At 39.9% G+C, this 22,223-nt stretch overlaps 1 protein-coding gene across 1 annotated transcript in view; it reads left to right on the forward strand.

The window, feature by feature from the left end:
* Positions 1–18,360, forward strand: part of LOC124798294 (scm-like with four MBT domains protein 1) — a 194,800-nt gene extending 176,440 nt beyond the window's left edge. Inside the window, exons 13-15 of the mRNA XM_047261622.1 lie at positions 1,472–1,604; positions 2,809–2,998; positions 17,965–18,360. Of these exons, the coding sequence (XP_047117578.1) occupies positions 1,472–1,604; positions 2,809–2,998; positions 17,965–18,117 (476 nt within the window). The 3' untranslated portion in view covers positions 18,118–18,360. The remainder of the gene's footprint in view (positions 1–1,471; positions 1,605–2,808; positions 2,999–17,964) is intronic.
* Positions 18,361–22,223: the final 3,863 nt, after the last annotated feature.

Here is a 22,223-nt window from a genome sequence, read left to right on the forward strand (position 1 = left end):
TGCTGGGGAAAAGGATCCAGGTGGCATGGGTTGTGAAGTGGCTATTGAATTCAAGATCCTGTTTTCAGCCACGTGTTCCGCCACTAGTCAGCTCTGCCATTGGCCACTGTTTGGCGATGGCTATTCATTCTGGTGAACATCTGGTTGGTGACTGTACCCACATAAAAAAGTGCAGAAATTTCAGCAGCAGAGATGGTATGTTACAAGACTGCTGTTACAGGTGACTCTTCCTCTGGTGGGATAGGATAAGTGTGTGACCTACCAGAGTAGGATGTGCTGGGCAGGTGAATCGTGGAGGTCTCCCACAGCAATATGACACCTGTGCCAAGAGGTTGGGAATGGACCAGGATGTTGTATGGGTTGGGTGGACAGTGGAATACCACTTTAGGAGACATGGGAAGTATCATGGGCATGGTGATAGATTTCTGGCCATAATAATAGTTAGTCAGTGCTCTGACAAAGGATATGGTTCAGATGCTGCAGTTTGGGATGATATTCAGTGATGAGAGGGGCACTCCTTTCCAGAGGGTGGTACTTCTTTGCAGCTAGTTCTTAGGTGTGGTAGGAAGATTAGGGTATGTGAGGGTGTAGTGCAGGAAATTTGTTTCTGAACTGAGTTTCGGGGGTAGTGCATGTCTGTGACAGCATTTGTGAGACCTTCAGCATATTCATCATGCACCATCCAAAGCCATTGGCTCTGGTACCTGTGCACCCACTGCCTACCTCTCCAGTATTTGTATACCACACACCTGTTTCTTTCCTCCAATGCACTAGCTACCCATCTCCTAACCCTTCTCCAGCTTTCCGCATTGTCCTCTCTCTACCTACCCTACCTGACACAACCCATCACCCCAATCCACCTGCCAAGCTGGCACAATTGTCATTTATGTGTGTGTGTGGGGGGTGGGGGGCAACATTTCTACTATGTGGTGAGTGGTAAATTATTGGATGTTGCGTAACTCGTCTATCTTTGTTTCCATTTCTCCTGTTTCCATGCATAAATGAACAGAGACTATGGCACAAGTTTATTCCTCAGTCATGATATGACTGCATATACCATCCCCAACTATCTTATATCAACAAAGAATCCTCTGAGTATCACCATATGGAGATTGCCTAGTTTCATATACTTACTGCAACTACTTCCCAGAAATACATGTGCAGATTAATACTATTTTGTGCAGGTACTACGTACTTCATACAACATTTTGCTACCAACAAGTGAACAACTTCTCCAAATAACAGCCAACCATGTCTATGTTTCTTCTGAATATTCCCTACAGTCCCTTACTTACCCTCCTAACACTGCCAAACTTCTCTTCCGTTATGTGTACCTTGTTTTTTTTTTTTTTTTTTTTTCTTCTCTATTGTTATATAATAATTACAAAGGAAATACATTGAAGATTTATAAAGATTTGTTTGCCCCATTTTGTGCACCAAGCATACTTAATTTTCTATTACATGTGGACAGACAAAACAATACGGGAATCATCAAATACTTCAGACACTGGCACCATCATCAATTCAGATACTTCAGTGCCGAAGAAGGATTTGAAGACTCCAACTGCACCTGGAAATCACCACCAAACATCATCTTCCATAAGGTAAGTTGGAATTGTAATTTATCTGACAAATGAGCAGCAACGGTAAGTAATGTTGTGATTTACGATAAGCTATGACAGAGCAGGGGTTCAAGTGAGAAGCAGACTTAAGTGTCATGAAAACTTAATCAGCACATACTGAAAGGTTTTGTATGACACAATACAAATACAACATATGACAAGGATAGACTGCTACTCATCACATATAGGTGTTTAGTAACAGACAGGCACATTAAAAAAAGAGCTGCTGGATAGTATCTCAACATCTCCTCTTTATAGAGAGTAGCAATCAGTCCTTTTTGATTGTTGTTAATCCATCCCAGATTTTTCATTGTTTGGCTGATAGAATTACAAATAGCGTAAAATTTAGACAATATGTGCCATTTACTTAGGAGATATATTTGTTAGTAACATATTTTTGCTAGCAACTTACAAGCTTTCAGTAAGAACACTGTAGTTAAAATTATTTGAAATCAAGTATACCTGTAGTGTTATCATCACCACCACAACCCCCCCCCCCCCCCCCGCCCCCCTGCGGACTCCTTTCTCTTTTCAGTGCTCAAAGGATGAACATGTATTCTGTCTTCAGGGTGGAACTGAAAATTGAGGAAAGAGAAGCTGTGGAAGGAAAAGCTGAAGTACTCAGTTACCATATAAATTTACAGCACCATGAGGATAATGGAATATGCTAACTGAACCTCTATGTCAGTGGTACTAGATCAATTTCTGATGAAAATAGTATAACAATTAATATATAAAATCAAGTATTTACTTCATTTATTAGATCTACAAGTGATTTAGTAAGTGTCATCAGTTACTGTCTACCAGCAAATGAGTACTTTGTAGCTGATCGTACCATCTAACTTTAACTGTATTAACAGTATTGTCATCACTGGCACCTATTCCATCAACATTTAAGGTAATGTTTTCCTTAGGATTGCACCATGCTAGTCTGTGCTATCTCTCTTAAGGAGTTTTCCACTATTTTGTTTCAACAGATTCTTTCATGACCCTCTTCACTTCTTTTAGTCTGTTCTGTAAATTTTGATTTTTGCTATCCTCACAGCTTTCTGTTACCCTCAATACATTTCATCATTTCACTTCAGATTGTGTTACATGAGGGACTTGCTCTCTTACATTGAATTCGTGTTCCTGCAAATCCAAAATTTAATCATTAGTTCTTTATATTGAGAATACTATGTTGCAGGTTGCTTGTACCTTCTCGAAGGAAAGAGAATGATTCGGAAGAAGATGAAATTGGCTATAACTCAAAGCATATTAAACTGTTTAATTATCATCTGAATTCCAATCCTTTATACTGGACAGAAGATGATTTACATCATTACCTGGTCTCTACTGGTGAATGTGCCCCAATTGCTGATAAATTTAAGGAAGAGGTAAGGTGTAAACATAGTTTAAGTAGGCTAGTTTAAGAACGACATGTATAATCTGATTTTCTAAGTTCATAAATTAGTAGCTTTTCATGCCCATTTCACACATAGTGAGAGCTACGCAGTACTACATCATTTGTGATGTAATCTACATAATACCAATGTTTAAGATACCACACCTCTATGCAGTGATGTTCTTCCAGTTCTTTTTATAGTCGTCTTATAATGGTATTGCAAATTACTTATGGAACAGATCTACTGTACTAGCCACAGTAAACTGGTAGCAAATTTTTATAGTGTACAACAGTAATTTAAATTGGCCTTCAAAAGTACCTGTACAATAAATAATGTCAAGTAAGAGGAAATGAGCTAATATCTGAGATTTGCTCTACAAATAATTGTTCAGTTTGTTGTTAAAACTTGTGAGGATTCAGCCTGCCAGAGTGGCCATGCGGTTCTAGGCGCTTCAGTCTGGAACTGCGCGACCGCTATGGTCGCAGGTTTGAATCCGGCCTCGGGCATGGATGTGTGTGATGTCCATAGGTTAGTTAGGTTTAAGTAGTTCTAAGTTCTAGGGGACTGATGACCTCAGTGCTCAGAGCCATTTGAACCATTTTTGTGAGGATTCATCTAAAAAAATAAGAACTAGGAAAGGTGTCTGAGGTCTATGTGAATACATTCAGTGCCTGAGCGGCTCAAGTGCGCGCAATAAATCTGCACACATAGTGAAAAGAATGCACTTGAAGTAATTTTTGCAGAAAACGGAATATCTAACAATGAAATTACTTATTATGATGATTTACAGGTATGCTCTAGCCAGAAATTGCAGTTGAGCAAAACATTGGAACACTAGGAGGAGAGGCGAGGGTATCGTAGAGACATAGACAGTACACAAAACTGGATTTCATTGCAGAACTTAGTGTAGATGTGACATTTAATGTATGAGAAGTAAATACAAATTGTCCCTGATTGTTACAGGGACATACAAGTTTCCTAGTAATATAATTTATGATATATTACAAAATCTAGGGTGTTAAAAAGTCCAGAAAAGTAGCACTGAATATTTTGAAAGATTGAAACAAGTCCAGTAAAAATGGATCCGGAAACATATTTTCTGAGACTCAAACGCTGATTCATAGGAAGTGCTGAAAGAAGTTTGGTTGCAATTAGTTACATGTTCCCTATGTAATAGAGGGAAACATTCCACGTGGGAAAAATATATCTAAAAACAAAGATGATGTGACTTACCAAACGAAAGCGCTGTCAGGTTGATAGACACACAAACAAACAAACAAACACAAACAAAACTCAAGCTTTCGCAACCCACGGTTGCTTCATCAGGGGGGAAAGACGAAAGGATGTGGGTTTTAAGGGAGAGGGTAAGGAGTCATTCCAATCCCGGGAGCGGAAAGACTTACCTTAGGGGGAAAAAAGGACGGGTATACACTCGCGCGCGCGCACACACACACACACACACACACACACACACACACACACACATATCCATCCATACCTACACAGATACAAGCAGACATTTGTAAAGGCAAAGAGTTTCGGCAGAGATGTCAGTTGAGGCGGAAGTACAGAGGCAAAGATGTTGTTGAAAGACAGGTGAGATATGAGCGACAGCAAATTGAAATTAGCGGAGATTGAGGCCTGGCGGATAACGAGAAGAGAGGATATACTGAAGGGCAAGTTCCCATCCCCGGAGTTCTGACAGGTTGGTGTTAGTGGGAAGTATCCAGATAACCCGGACGGTGTAACACTGTGCCAAGATGTGCTGGCTGTGCACCAAGGCATGTTTAGCCACAGGGTGATCCTCATTACCAACAAACACTGTCTGCCTGTGTCCATTCACGCGAATGGACAGTTTGTTGCTGGTCATTCCCACATAGAAAGCTTCACAGTGTAGGCAGGTCAGTTGGTAAATCACGTGGGTGCTTTCACACGTAGCTCTGCCTTTGATCGTGTACACCTTCCGGGTTACAGGACTGGAGTAGGTGGTGGTGGGAGGGTGCATGGGACAGGTTTTACACCGGGGGCGGTTACAAGGGTAGGAGCCAGAAGTTAGGGAAGGTGGTTTGGGGATTTCATAGGGATGAACTAAGAGGTTACGAAGGTTAGGTGGACGGCGGAAAGACACTCTTGGTGGAGTGGAGAGGATATCATGAAGGATGGATCTCATTTCAGGGCAGGATTTGAGGAAGTCGTATCCCTGCTGGAGAGCCACATTCAGAGTCTGATCCAGTCCCGGAAAGTATCCTGTCACAAGTGGGGCACTTTTGGGGTTCTTCTGTGGGAGGTTCTGGGTTTGAGGAGATGAGGAAGTGGCTCTGGTTATTTGCTTCTGTACCAGGTCGGGAGGGTAGTTGCGGGATGCGAAGGCTGTTTTCAGGTTGTTGGTGTAATGGTTCAGGGATTCCGGACTGGAGCAGATTCGTTTGCCACGAAGACCTAGGCTGTAGGGAAGCAGGGTGTCTACGATCCGGGACAACCGGGAGATCCGGGAAAAACCAGGGAATTTTTTCATCCGGGAGAAAACCGGGAAAAACCGGGGAATGTTTTTGAATTCCGGGAATTTTTCATTGTTTTTGTTCTGAGTTAAATTTTTGTTATTTTGACTGGTAAGAACCAATACTCTAACAAAGGATATTACTGTATCCTGCTACTGCAGAATAATACTGCAGCCATAAAACATGAACGAGAGAAGAAACGAAAATAAAACTTAAATTGCAAAGGAAATGCGCCATATACAGCAACAAAACGCAGTGCTCACACAAGCGTTTGCCAACAACAAAATGTGTCAAAGGCTTTAGGAAGACTATGCAATGCTTCGTAACAACAAATGAGCATGACGTCACAACTGTTAACATTAGATTTTGAAACTTCCCCTTTGAACAATTCTACACGAGACTGTGCTTAAACTGACACACAATATTTTTAGCGCAACGCAATCTGACTTTCAAAACTCCCTACTAAAGAATGGCCCTGACAAACATTAAACTATACCTTTCACAAATCACTTACCTCACAAAAATCTTCGCTGCTCAAGCTACTGCAATACAGCGAGCGCCACTACTGCCAGCTAAATAAAAGATTCAAACTATGGAAGGCACTAACTACTGATAGGGGTAGTTAGCAAATGAAAGATATTAATAGAGAGCAAACAATGTATTTACCTTAATATCATCACAAATCATAATATATATATATATCAGTTCATGACAAACTGCAAACCTCCGCCATCTCTCTCCCCACATCCACCACTGCTGGCGGCTCACCTCCAACTGCGCAACGCTACGCGCTGTTCACAGCCAGCTGCCGCTGCCCAACACTACAATGGCAGACAACAATGCAAACTAGCCACAGACTGCACACAGCACAGCCAGTGATTTTCATATTGAGCGCTACGTAACGTTGCCAATAAGAAAACATAAACAGCCTACTTACATAGCCCCCATGCTCCCCACAAAAAATTTTACAAATTTTTTTTGGGCAGTGGCCAGTAACGATTTGAAAAAATTTTTCATAATTACAATAACAAAGATATCAAATGCACACACTTATTTATACAATGCTGGTCAAAAGCTAAAATTTTTGTCACAGTCCATAAAGACAGTCCAGATTGTTCATCACTGTAAAATTTCAGTGTTTTTCTCAAAGTCTGAGCAGTAAAAGAAAATGCACACGGAAGTAGTGGATTTCCATGGAGTCTTGAAGAAGTAGTGTTGTCCTTCCAACGGAAAGACAGTGCTGACTCTTGACATGCTGACAGGTAATGGGCCACAACAGAGCAAACCCACAGCAGAGTTCATTCGACGTTTTGAAGAATATTGTTAGGTAGGTCATCACAGAGCAGACCCACTGGAGTCCTGGTAGAGATTGTGGTATTGGTGGGCCACCAGAGGTGCAGACCCACTGCAGTCCTTGTAGAAATAATGGTATTGGTGGGTCATCATAGATGCAGACCCACTGTAGTCCTTGCAGAGATAATGGTATTGGTGGGCCACCAGAGGTGCAGACCCACTGTAGTCCTTGTAGAGGTAATGGTATTGGTGGGCCACCAGAGATGCAGACCCACTGTAGTCCTTATAGAGATGGCCAGCAGCCATCTGTTGCGATCTGTTGCGACTGTGCAGGTGCACAATCACCATCGAAGAGTCTTGCGAATAATATAACAAGTCCATAACCACCACTTGTGCATTCACAAAGTTTTTGGAATTGTCCTTAGAACCAGCAATGCTGTTATCCAGTCCCTTGCTGAATTATTAACACACGTGCAAACACTAACAGTCCCTACTTCTCATATATTGTCCACATACTATGACCAACAGAAACGTGTGCAGTGAAATGTAACTAACAAGTTAATAATGTCATGAACTGGTGACAATTACAATTTTATAACATAAGAATACAATTACAAAGGTACAAAATACATCATTAAAAACATAATAATACAGATAACATTTGTAGTACAGGCTTTACAAAAGAATAGAAATAAACATATACATGAGTGTTACAAAAATAGTGACATAAGTACATACATAAAATAATGAGAATAGTTTTCGAAACATTAATTTCACACATGAACATTGAAACAGAACAGAATTGTAAACAACTTTACAAAGAAAATAACATATTATTAATGCAACTTATATTTGAGGATAACAGTATTCCTCCTCATAGTGAATATAGCTTAGTATTAGAAGAGAAAAAAATTCTATGAAACAGTACACAGAGACAGGAAGAAAACAAATACTCAAGGGTACACAAACACATAGTGGGATAACACCAATAGGAAAGGACAGGGTTCGTTTTCAGTGTAACATTTGGTACTGCAGTCCAACCCAAAACTTCATATATCTTTCCTCTTATTTCATCCTTTGTTTCCACCAAAAAAATTCTATCTAAGCATGCTTTCTGTATTTATATGTTCACACATTTCTTACCTCAACATTTATTTCCAAGAAAATCCTACCTAAACCTGTTTTCTCAATGCATTTCTTCCAATTCATCGCAACTCATTTTCTTAGAGGCTACCCCCTCTTAAGCTAACTTAAATCTACTGAGCTCAGATGCTAAACTAAGGGACGAGGCAATGCAGCATCACATAACAATTAATATAAACAGCAATTACCAAAAAATTGGAAAATTGCAAAGCAAGCTACCGTAAATCTAAATTAACAGATAAAATGCAAAATTACAACTAATATGAGCCAATGTGCAGCAACATGAAAAATCAATGAGTAGTAAAATTGGCTTAGCAGAGTAACACAAATTAAAGTTCAGTAGCACTATGCCTGGCAAACAGCAGCTTATATCTAAACATGACATAGCTCAAGAAGAAAAAATATTACAGTAAAAACAACAATGCAGATAAGGGAAATGTATATTCACATCTTAATGTCTATGTAATTAAAGTGGTGCACCACAAGAAGTTATTCTACCAAAAAGTTACCAATTACTTGAAAAGAAAATTATGAATGCAGTTACTAGTTCCTTCTTATTGTTCTTTCCTTTCCAAGTGCTCCTTTTTTAAAGAATGTGGATCATAAAATAATTATTTAATAGATCTGTTGACAGAAAGTGTTCACATTAGCAAATGCATTTCATTTTATAAAAGCAATGCTGCAACACAGCTGGAAACCAGATATCAAGTGAAATAAGCAATTACGCAAACCAAAGCATAAAAACATCATTCAATAGTCATGTGGCATTTCGTAAGTCAGTAGCTCTCAACTCTCATAGAAAGACACTTGTCATTATCAGGTTTGCAGATGTACGAATATTTCCCATCAATTCATAAGCATTTCAGCAATTAGCACAAAGTGCGAGTAATCATATGTTTTCAAGTAACGAGGGTGTCGCATTAGCGATGAAAGGCACACCCTAATGGCTTGTTCTCCAGGTGTTTTCCTGTGCTCTGAAAGGCACGCGCTAATGGCTTTTTCTCCAGGCGTCTGACACAGCTGGGTGCCCACGACGCATTATGTGTAGGTGGTCCGTTAACTTTCTTACGGAAATATTTATGACAGCCGTTTCCGCTACAGAGACAGTCGCATATAAAAATATTTCACAGGTCAAGAATTAGCGTTGCAAATCTGTAGAAACAAAATCCTATAAATATAAGTGTCCAAAAAAAATATTGGTCAGCATTGTGATACAGTCACACATTTCATAACTCTTAAAGTATGTTTCTTGGTTTCCAACATCCTTTTCATAAATCAGAGTCCCTAAACACTACTCATTATTCCTTACCTCATTATACATATACATATTCATCGACACTTCTTCAATATTTCATCATGAGAAATACGTAGCATAATAAACATTCCTCAACAACATAATACACATCGTCGTCGTAATAATAACATCATAACACTTCAGTCAAATCTCAAAATCGTCATAGCTTCCTCCAATAATTAAAAAAATTCTCTGCTCATGTCAAAAGTGTCATCTGCCTCAAACGTACTTTAAAAATCATAATCCCTCTGAAAATAATATCTTGTTAATTACAGCTGCGAAATACTTGGTGCAAATCTATATGCATGCCACAACTGTTTTACTGTACAACAATGAAAGGCTACAACTACAAAGGAGATTCTCTCTACAATTACGCGCTAGCAATAAACAAAAGCTACACTAAATACACAAACTACAAGAAAAATCAGAAGATTCCAGTGAGGTATCCTGGCAGGGTCGCCATATGAAACTTCCCCTTTGAACAATTCTACACGAGACTGTGCTTAAACTGACACACAATATTTTTAGCGCAACGCAATCTGACTTTCAAAACTCCCTACTAAAGAATGGCCCTGACAAACATTAAACTATACCTTTCACAAATCACTTACCTCACAAAAATCTTCGCTGCTCAAGCTACTGCAATACAGCGAGCGCCACTACTGCCAGCTAAATAAAAGATTCAAACTATGGAAGGCACTAACTACTGATAGGGGTAGTTAGCAAATGAAAGATATTAATAGAGAGCAAACAATGTATTTACCTTAATATCATCACAAATCATAATATATATATATATCAGTTCATGACAAACTGCAAACCTCCGCCATCTCTCTCCCCACATCCACCACTGCTGGCGGCTCACCTCCAACTGCGCAACGCTACGCGCTGTTCACAGCCAGCTGCCGCTGCCCAACACTACAATGGCAGACAACAATGCAAACTAGCCACAGACTGCACACAGCACAGCCAGTGATTTTCATATTGAGCGCTACGTAACGTTGCCAATAAGAAAACATAAACAGCCTACTTACAATTTGTTTTAGCAGTTACGAGTGGCATCATGCACATGCGCAGTTGAGTAGTATCTTCTTCCACTTCTGGTTACAGAAAGGTGGCTGCTGGTTGTGTAAGCAGTCGCAGTAAAAAACAAAAAAAAGAGCTAGGTGCTACCGGGAAAATTTTTTCCGGTGCGCCCAAGCTGCCAGATTGCGCAGCAGCCCTGGATGTAGGAGTGCAGGGTGGGGGGGGGGGGGGAGGGCAAATTCATATAAAACTTGTTTCACCTAGCATCCAGCACACGTTGGTCTATCGATTATTCGTATGACTTTGAAACGTGTCCCTGTCAGTTTTGAACATTGTTGAACACATTCTAAGTTGGTTTCTGAATGAATCATAAGTTGATTTGTGAATGTGTGCATAGTGTACGTGATGTCTCTGTCAGCGGAATCCTCGTCACATCTAGAAATAAACTGTTCTGCAAACAAAAGTGGCTATACGAGCTGAGCAGAGTATAGCCAAACGAAAGAAAGCCAACCACTGTCTTATGTGGTTGATGGGGTTTGCGAATGATGAGCGTTGTTACGATTGCCAGCGAAATCCATAGATTCAGACTACCAGAGTGCGAATAAACGACTAACAGGAATAACAGGTAGGAAAGATTACGTATTATCTTCTCGGTGTATCCAAGAAACTGAAATTTTGACAGAAAATTTTTGGGCAGATCGATATATTAGCAAGGGCCAGTTGTACAGTCTCCGGCTAGCAGGCGCTTTAAGGTCTATTCGGGAAGTAGCGCGGAAAATGCGTTGTAAGAACACGCAACAATGCCTAACCGGAGAATAATCACGGGATAACTAAACTGGTTATTCTGGTAGAGTTAGTGAAGTTAACCGGCGAATAAGCTTTGACATTGGCAGAAATAGATACAGAATTAGTGATGACAACATTGTTTGTTACAATGAGGAAGGAGAAGAAACGGGGACATCACACAAATTGTGGAAGAATAAGATGATTCCAAATTTCTATAAAAATTTCACACTACTACTTTTCGATCTCATACTTGAGAACCTGGAGCATATGAATGAAGTGTAAAACTATTTCCTAACGTAAAGCTTTTTGCTTGTAGTAGGCCTAATAGGCATTTGATATTGGTACTTTGTGAATTATAATCTGCGGTGTTATAAAAATGACCATTTCTGCAAATACAGTCTCGTTTATTTGGCGTGTGTTAAAATTGCTGCAGTATTGTATAGGCCTATTTTGTTTTATCTCGCAAGTTGTAAGTTGTTAGCTAATAGGGAATAAAGAGTGCAAAATTTCTGAAGAGTTTTTTTTTAAAAAAAAAAAAAAGAAAAGAAAAGAAAAGAGGTGCAGGATGTCAAACCGGCCGACTGGAAGCAGGAGAGGCACCATAGGACATTTTAATTTCCACTGTCCTGAATATAGTTTGACGGCTTCCAGTACAGAATATACACGTTTCAATTCCACAGACTGAAATACAGTGACGTGCGATAGAAGAATGCTGTGTGAAGAGGTGTGGCGCTGCACTTTGGCACACTTAAGATCAGATAACATGTCTTACAATTCCTTGGACACGTATGTTTTATGTATCAGAGTCTTCGGAAAGGTGTGTGCTACAAAATGAACTTATTTTTGAAAATTCGATTTTTTTTTTTTTTTTTTTTAATTTTTGATGTCCTATCTCAAACGCTCGAGGGACGCCAATATCTACTTTTGCCCCGGTTTGGAAATATCATAGATACAGGTCTGATGCGCAGAGCAGTCTGAGTTATAAGAGGGAAGCGGGTAGTATCCATGTGACCCGTGTTTAGATTTAGTGATTTTGCTGTTTCCTCTTCGTCTACTGCAATCACGGCAAATGAAAACAAAATGGATTTCTTTGGTCGGGAGCTATCATGTGAATTAAAATACATTCACATAATTACGGAAGGCTAAAATATGTTACTAGTTTCAGATTTTATTTTATTTTATTTCCACCTTTCTGACAGTCAAGCATTAACTGCCATGGAGAACAATGAAGTTATTTTTATCGGTTTGCCAAAGAAATTTTCTTTTATTAATCTTTTCCGCTGAGGCAGTCAATATATTTGTAACAAAGGGTTTAATTTCAATTGGCTAGTTTCAACTGTTCAGTGCATTTCAAGTGTACGTTTTCATCTTCTAGCACGTATGCATTATGCCATAACAAAGAACCAGACATGAGATAACAAAGTACTGGTATCCAATGAAATTTACATCCCGAAACCACATTGAAAAGCTAAATATCAGGTCGATGCCTACTTCACTGGGAATCTGGGAAAGAATTTATAGCCCAGAGGATCACACTTTTATGTCGTTATTAAAAAATTTACTGGCACATTTGAGTGATATATCTTAAAATGTAATACGTGCATAAAAGACCAACATTATATGTGAAAGCTTAGCTTCTCCTGCACCGTATTGGCCTTAGGGACCAATATTATATGTGAAAGCTTAGTTTATCTTGTAGCAACATTATATATATATTAATTTAAACCTTTAACTTTTCCTGTTCATGTGTTCGCGCTACTTAACTGATGGCGCTATTGGCTGACTACACCACGTGTCCGAAGCTCTGAATATCCGCTGTCATCGGCTGGCGAAATAACGTGACATGAGCTGTGACTGGCTTACAAATATGGATCGCAATCTTGATTTCAATGCTTCGGAAAGTAACATGCGGTGTTTGGTGGAATTCGAATTTATACTTTCGTAATACGAAAATATGCAGCATACATGTTACTGCACATCAAACATGTTTCCAAAAGGTGTTTCGTTTTCTAAAGCGTCGGGATATTCTACGCCCATGTTTAAAACCACAACCATTCAAAGGATTTCCCAAGGGAAAATATACTGTCAATTAACAGGGGAAAACTATGTTTCCACCCAGGAGAAAGTGTATTTTTAACCGGGACATCCGGGAGAAATCTGGGAATTTTTTTCCTTGTCCACGTATACACCCTGGGAAGGGACCATTTGATGTGGAATGGGTGGCAGCTGTCATAATGGAGGTACTGTTGCTTGTTGGTGGGTTTGATGTGGACGGACGTGTGAAGCTGGCCATTGGACAGGTGGAGGCCAACGTCAAGGAAAGTGGCATGGGATTTGGAGTAGAACCAGGTGAATCTGATGCAACCAAAGGAGTTGAGGTTGGAGAGGAAATTCTGGAGTTCTTCTTCACTGTGAGTCCAGATCATGAAGATGTCATCAATAAATCTGTACCAAACTTTGGGTTGGCAGGCCTGGGTAACCAAGAAGGCATCCTCTAAGTGACCCATGAATAGGTTGGCGTACGAGGGGGCCATCCTGGTACCCATGGCTGTTCCCTTTAATTGTTGGTATGTCTGGCATTCGAAAGTGAAGAAGTTGTGGGTCAGGATGAAGCTGGCTAAGGTAATGAGGAAAGAGGTTTTAGGTAGGGTGGCAAGTGATCGGCGTGAAAGGAAGTGCTCCATCGCAGCGAGGCCCTGGACGTGCGGAATATTTGTGTATAAGGAAGTGGCATCAATGGTTACAAGGATGGTTTCCGGGGGTAACAGACTGGGTAAGGATTCCAGGCGTTCGAGAAAGTGGTTGGTGTCTTTGATGAAGGATGGGAGACTGCATGTAATGGGTTGAAGGTGTTGATCTATGTAGGCAGAGATATGTTCTGTGGGGGCTTGGTAACCAGCTACTATGGGACGGCCGGGATGATTGGGTTTGTGAATTTTAGGTAGAAGGTAGGGGTGCAGGGTGTTGATGGGGTCAGGACGTTGATGGAGTGAGGTGAAAGGTTTTGTAGGGGGCCTAAGGTTCTGAGGATTCCTTGAAGCTCCGCCTGGACATCAGGAATGGGATTACCTTGGCAAACTTTGTATGTAGTGTTGTCTGAAAGCTGACGCAGTCCCTCAGTCACATACTCCCGACGATCAAGTACCACGGTCGTGGAACCCTTGCCCGCCGGAAGAATGGCGACGGATCGGTCAGCCTTCAGATCACGGATAGCCTGGGCTTCAGCAGTGGTGGATGTTGGGAGTAGGATTAAGGTTTTTTAAGAAGGATTGAGAGGCAAGGCTGCAAGTCAGAAATTCCTGGAAAGTTTGGAGAGGGTGATTTTGAGGAAGAGGAGGTGGGTCCCGCTGTGACGGAGGACGGAACTGTTCCAGGCAGGGCTCAATTTGGATAGTGTCTTGGGGAGTTGGATCATTAGGAGTAGGATTAGGATCATTTTTCTTCGTGGCAAAGTGATATTTCCAGCAGAGAGTACGGGTGTAGGACAGTAAATCTTTGACAAGGGCTGTTTGGTGGAATCTGGGAGTGGGGCTGAAGGTGAGGCCTTTGGATAGGACAGAGGTTTCGGATTGCGAGAGAGGTTTGGAGGAAAGGTTAACTACTGTATTAGGGTGTTGTGGTTCCAGGTTGTGTTGATTGGAATTTTGAGGTTTTTGGGGGAGTGGAGCTGGAAGTGGGAGATTGAGTAGATGGGAGAGACTGGGTCTGTGTGCAATGAGAGGAGGTTGAGGTTTGCTGGAAAGGTTGTGAAGGGTGAGTGAGTTGCCTTTCCGGAGGTGGGAAACCTGGAGATTGGATAGTTTTTTGAGGTGGAGGGTGGCATGCTGTTCTAATTTGCAGTTGGCCTGTAGGAGGATGCTCTGAACGGCAGGTGTGGATGTGGGAGAGGAAAGATTGAGAACTTTTATGAAGGATAGGAGTTGACGGGTATGTTCATTGACTGAGTTGATGTGTAGGTGAAGGATTAGGTGGGTGAGGGCAATGGATTGTTCAGTTTGGAACTTGTATAGGGACTGATGAAAAGAAGGGTTACAGCCAGAGATGGGAACTTTAAGTGTGAGGCCTTTGGGGGTAATGCCAAATGTCAGACAAGCCTGAGAAAATAAAATATGGGAGTGGTTCAAATGGCTCTGAGCACTATGGGACTCAACTGCTGAGGTCATTAGTCCCCTAGAACTTAGAACTAGTTAAACCTAACTAACCTAAGGACATCACAAACATCCATGCCCGAGGCAGGATTCGAACCTGCGACCGTAGCGGTCTTGCGGTTCCAGACTGCAGCGCCTTTAACCGCACGGCCACTTCGGCCGGCAAAATATGGGAGTGTAATCTGGCTAGGGCGAAGGCATGTTTGCGGAGGGAATGTAAATAAAACTTAATGGGGTCGTTATGGGGATGTTGTGAGGGCGTCATGGTATTAGAAGGTGGAAAGTGTAACATGAGGCTGAAATGAAAATGAAAATAAAAATATATGGGGAGAGATAAAGGTGAACTAGAAAGCAACTGGAGATCTGGTGTGCAAAAAGGCGAAAAAGTGTTGGTTATAGCTGGGCTATGTTGAACCTGTGGTGAACTTGGGTTGGTAGACAACGATGTGAACAAAGGTTAGGTGGTTGTGTTGCCACCAAAACACGTTAGATATATTTTTCCATTTGGAATGTTTCCCTCTATTATATACATAAAATAATAATTTTACAGCTTCCTATGGGCCTTTCAACATGTTTCACATTCATTTAATGGCGGCCCTTTATGTAAAAACTGAATTAAATCTTTATCCTGTACCAGATCATCCAGATATGTGATTTTATCCCAGTGATACTGAAAATAGCTACTCATCGGACCCTTATTTTGATCGTATATTGGTGGTGACAATAAATCCTATTGTCTGCCGGAAGCTTAGAGACCAATATTTACACATAATCAGACAACATTTAGTGCTGCTCTGTGCATATATATGTAGGTGAGTCGCCAGCAGGCAGTGTGGCGGAGACCTCGCTGTTCGCATGCCTCCCACATGTGGCCTCGCAGCAGCCCCCTCACTGATATAGTTGGCAGCAGATTCAAACACACACATGCAGTGATGACATGCTCAGCGCGCTCAAAAACACAAGTGTTAGTTGCAGGATGCAGCAGTTATGTTTTGCTGCACAGGAGTGTTTCACTGTAGTGATCTAAGTGTTTTGTTGAGTCCAGAGATTTCTTGTTTTGGTAGGTGACTGCTAACAGTGTTCTTTATGTTCCTCTAATTCACTTTTTACGGTTATGCTTTCAGTTTCAAAATTTTGTGTCATAAATCAGATTCAAATTTCAGTTCATCATATCTGTGCATTAAGTCACGTCACGTATGCCTATCTCTTATTTCTTTGCTTGTCTCTTAAACAGTAGAATTAGTTTTCTTTATTCCTTGGACAAGCTTCAACAGTAAGCCATATTGCAAGTCACTCATTTCCAATTCATGAACATTCATAGCCTTTATTGTTGACATTGGCACTTGTGGATCAAAATCTGCATCTCCACTAATTTGAGTATCTGCAGCTCGTAATGAAATTCTCTCCTCCCGAAGCATCCAATAATGCACCTTCTGCAAGTTGCACTTGGGCAACAATGTTAGTGATACTAGCCATTTTCTTATAGTTGAAGCTTTATCATTGCACAATTAAAAGCATCAACCATCACCAGAAAAGTTTGCTAACTACATAATACACAAAATTCTATCCAACACAATTCTTGATGAAATTTTTGAGGCACTGTGAAGCATTTGCTTGCAAACTCACAGAGATTCTTCTTTTGCTACTGGGGTAGATGGGCAAGATCGAAAGACAGCATGATGTTTGAAGTCCTTTGATGTTTGAAGTCCTGTGTCACATGTCGCACTGTAAGCTCACACTCCTTACTCTTCTCATCATTCTATCCTCACAGTTTAGTTAATATATTCTAGGCTGGAAGGGAACCTTGTCGTCAAGTTAAAGGATGGATATCAGTCGTAAGTGGTTATGGTTCTCACTGATAGTTACAAGAGCGATAAGTCACAAATATGTGATTCAATAACATGTAGCACTCAATAATACAAACTTTCACTTTCTAATATTTGATAAAATACACTATTAATATTGTGGCTTCTGCCACTTGAAGTTTTAATGCAACCAATGTGTGACAAGTGCACAGGCACACATACATCTTAGGTGAAAGCAAGCTCCCCAGCCAGTACTGTGTGAGGTGTAAACGATACTACTTGCAGCTGCTACCACACCGCATATTGTGATGTCATGCTATAACCAACCTTACAGCTATCAGGCAGTATTTATTACCATTATTTCCATGAAATACTAGTGAAAACTACAACTTAGTGCAACAAACTGGCATTAACTGGATAAATAAAGTAAAGTGGTTCCCAGCCCAGTACCAGCCTTGAATTTGACAGCACTGTAACAACTTGTATGTCAGTTTTTCTGCTAATTTACGAGAGCAACTTTTGCTCATACTTCTTAATTGCAATATTCTTTTCTCTTCCTAGTAATCTGTTCTTACTTCTCACTCTGTCCTCTTCATCTCTGGACTGAAGCCAGCATGAGGCTTACCAATGTGCTATGTCTGATCTCGTACTCTCTCTGACAGTTCCCCCGTGAGCTTCATCTATCTCATCCTCATTACATGTGGATCCCTCTCAACCTGCAATCTAAGTGACCTATCCCTTTTTTCTAACTGCCCCAGGCTGTCCGTTTTTTCTCCCTGGGGAATGAATTAGTAGTTTTGAGAGCTGCGATGGTGCCATGTACCTTTTTTTTTCTTGATAATTTTCTGTTGACAATACTGAATATTTTGCCTCCTGAAGATAAGTTATGGCCATCAATTCTGTCTCGTAATAGTTTCCTCGATTAATTTACATACTGATGCAATGTAAATTTTCCTTGTTATAGATGATTGATGGACAGGCATTCATGATGCTGAACCTGCCAACACTGGAGAAGCACTTGTTTATGCAACCAGATGCAGCTCTTATGGTGTGTCGACACATTGAGAGGGTCAAACTGGCCTTCCTATTACAGTATTACACCAAAAGACAGGATTAATAACAGGAATCCCACCAACGGGGTACTGGAGAAATAAGCAGACAAAGATAATGAGAGAGAGACTAACAGGTTAAAAGTATTGTCACATCATAGTAATTATAAATTGCAAAGCCTTTTGGTTTAAGTGATGTACAACTGTTGATCTGTGTTAATAGTTTAAAGGAAATTGAAATGTTTTAGATATTATAATTGGTACAAAACTCTTAAGCAGTCATTCATGCCAATAAAAAATGTAAGTATAGCCTGTACAGAATAAAATACTGCCAACACATACTTTATCTAAGACTCAGATTTTTGACTGCTACAAATGTGTAAAAAATAAATAAATAAATAATATCAATATAATGGAAGGAAACATTCCACGTGGGAAAAATTATATATAAAAACAAAGATGAGGTGACTTACCGAACAAAAGCGCTGGCAGGTCGATAGATACACAAACAAACACAAACATACACACAAAATTCAAGCTTTCGCAACAAACTGTTGCCTCATCAGGAAAGAGGGAAGGAGAGTGGAAGACGAAAGGAAGTGGGTTTTAAGGGAGAGGGTAAGGAGTCATTCCAATCCCGGGAGCGGAAAGACTTACCTTAGGGGGAAAAAAGGACAGGTATACACTAGCACACACGCACATATCCATCCACACATACAGACACAAGCAGACCAACCCACTTACTGCTACAACATGCTGACAGAGAATCTAACCACGGACTAATTTTGTACCCCATGCCCTGGAAAATGTTGGCCAAAAAAAGAGAGAGGAAAACAAATACAATTGAACATCTGTGGTCCTGTTTTCTGTAATTTACACATATTTTTAATATTTGCAATATTTTTTTTGTACAAAATTCTTTATTGAAACATATTTTTTAAAGTTACTTTCCAGGTCAATTTTTAATGTAATATTAATTTGACTTGCTACACAACATAAACCTTACAGTTCATCTTCAAATTGTATACATAGCTTAAAAACATCGATAATGCAAACACTTTTCACAAACATGCACAATTTATGCAGCTGCAGCCAAAACTACACTGTACCAAGAGAATATTAGTTAGAAAGATTACAAACATTGAAACACGTGCCTACAGAAATGAATTTCATTGTACTAATAACTATCTACAAAGAGTTACACAAAGTTAAAGTGGGCAGTTATATCATGAAATCCTTCTCAGCATTTCTTCACAGGGAGGTATCACTCACTGCCAAGATTGAAGCAGTTTTGGAATAATTTATCTGCATTCTTCAAAATCAAATACTACATCTTTCCCATAGTGTTCATGATACCCGATGGCCTTTCACCTGAATATTTCTTCCTTGGCAAATATTCTCCAGCCTATTTCAAAGAAAATAAAGTATAGCCTCCACTGACTCAGCTCCACCACAAAGACTTGTAGCAATTGCATTTCTTCAGTTGTGGTTCAAACTTATGTTAACTTGACCTTTTTTATATTTTCTCATTGCTTTACCAGTGCTGACTAGCGTTGATCAGGTAAGTGAACTTAATGAGAAATTCAAATTTTAAATAGTTGATGCACCTTTCAGTAACCTTTAAGGATGAGGTAAGTTCAAAATTGTTGCTCACAAACTGCCACTTCTTTCTTCCACCATACAGGTTATAAATATTCCATGAAATTGTTATACACCCTGCTTTTCCCAATTCAAAGTTACATTGGGTTCAAATCTCAAATGTAGAATGGGTTCAAATAAACAAAACTGATTTCGATTAACTTCTGTATTCAGTGTTCCTATCAGATAATGGGTTATATCATTTCCAGTTCACTCAGACCTCATATTACACCAATATTTCACCTTTTAATCAAACATTTGAACACACAGTGACAAACTGGCATCAGACAGATTCACTTTAACACTACCAAACAATTCTGTATGGCAAATGGTCTGTAATAATCGTTTTTGCATATATTTAGGTTGTAGTCCTAAGTAAAATTTAAAAGAATTCCATCCCTGATGATTGAGGGGACATGCTGTGATGTCTCAAAACAGTTCCATGGGAAAGGCCATGGCATACAGTTAGGCTCTCCAAAGTATGGAGGATAGCTGCGTGAAGAAAATACTAAAAACTATGTATAGCTTAGATGGAGTTAGTACACCAACAAGAAGTATCTCTTCGTACAGAGTCAAATGAGATAAGACGCTGTGTGCTGTGAGCAGGTGTCTGCACTGCTGATGGTGTGCACTAGCCCATGCTGCCACCAACTGGAGGTGCTTAGGAGAGGCCATAGAATATGCAAGCTGACCGCTCCAAGAATGTCAATAACAGTAATGACACAGAAAAGAATGGGTGATTTTGGATGAAGGTCCAGATTAAAGGATACTGTCATATGGTTGCAAACTGTAATTGTGTAAGTTTATGGAAGAAAATACAGGGCTTAAAGCAAAGACACTATCGAAAATAATTTATGTAGCTAAAGACAGCAGAAACTCCGCTCTCTTACACTAAAGCTCTCACACTTCAACAATTAGGAAGTTACTAAGCATGGCAAGAAGTTAAGTTGGAACTGATTAGCAGGTCCAGCTCATAACTGTTATTAAAGGTGGCTGTCAGTCCAGTGTTAACATATTGTACATTTAAACAGCTAAAGAGAAGATGGTATTGTATCTGGTGTCAAGTAAGGTGAAGAACAGCAGCAACAAGGAACATAATAAACACTGTATATATTGACCTTTATGATCAGGACTGAGTGTGATAAATGAATGAGAGCACAAGAAGGGAATTTTGAAGAATTTAAATGGTTTTAAGTTTGAGATCTGAAGAGATAATGTGTTGCCAAGGTCAAACACTGTCATTAGTTACAAAATACTAAGAGGCTAGTGAACCAAAGAGGCTACTGAGCCATAAATAATGGTTTTTGCTCATCAAATAAGAAGTCACCCATAGAAGTGAGAGTTAAGGTGTTATTGCCATGTAAAATTACGAAGAAGATTGGTGGCCACAAATATTGGACAGCTGTAGTCTGTGCTGGAAGACAGTATGCACAATTATGAGGGACATAGCTGGCTGATGATGCTGTGGTGATGACGCTGACCATATTGAGCTGAGCGCATGCACAGTGAACTGCTGCGGACTGATGTAAGAAGTTACAGGTCGCACTGCTGCCGCTCCTTGCAACACACTGGCGCTGTGATGCAGCTCGTTAATGCTGCGACATGGTTTCCTGACACCACTGTATGTGATTAGTTTTTGTCCTGAAATTTGTTTGGAACGGTATGCTTGAAAACAATATTACTGAACACAGTCTTACTATATATAATGATCCCCTGGTAGTGGTACGTAAGCCTACCTACTGAGTCGGTTAGTCCTGGCTGTGTGTACAGTGAATAAACATAGATAAACGGAATGAGATAGACCAGTCTGTATTGATGAATTACTGTCAAAATTTAAACGAACAAAGAATTTTAACTCTATAGATTTGGCCTTGTGGTATTGGCAGGTCAGAACTAATGAAGCTTCAAGAAAATATACAGCCGTTTTGTATGAAGGTATGTCTTACCAATTTAAAGTGTTACAAATTTGGTTTGAATATTTCAGTGTCCATATTCATTAGAGCTTTGTACACAGCATTAGGTAAGGATTTATTAAAAAGAGTTTATTATTTGTGCAGATGATATATTTCTAGTATCAAAAACTTGGGAACAACATTGTTATCTATTAACAAGAGCTTTGGAAAGATTTTACGTTAGAGGTATTACAATTAAACTTTTCAATTACATTTCGGCAGAGAAGAGTTAAAGTTTCTTGGACATCTTGTGGGTATAAATGGGATGATCCAGAATGAATACGGGCTATCAAAGATTGTCCTGAACCCAGAAATGTGAAGCAATTAAGATTGTTTCTAGGATTAGCAGGATTAGGTGATACATACAGGGGCAATCTATGAATGATCCTAAGATGTCAGTAGTTCACAAACAAAAGTCAAAATGGATTTGGAGTGAAGAGCAATCAGCAGCATTCAATAATATTAAGTTAGCGTTGGTAGAGGCACCTGTCTTAATACATCCATGTATGGATAAGCCTTTTAAATTTAGTACTGATGCGTCAAAATATGGAATTCGTTGTGAATTGTTCCAGGGAGAATGGGGT

Source organism: Schistocerca piceifrons, chromosome 5 (genome assembly GCF_021461385.2).
Source record: "Schistocerca piceifrons isolate TAMUIC-IGC-003096 chromosome 5, iqSchPice1.1, whole genome shotgun sequence".
Lineage (NCBI taxonomy): Eukaryota > Metazoa > Arthropoda > Insecta > Orthoptera > Acrididae > Schistocerca > Schistocerca piceifrons.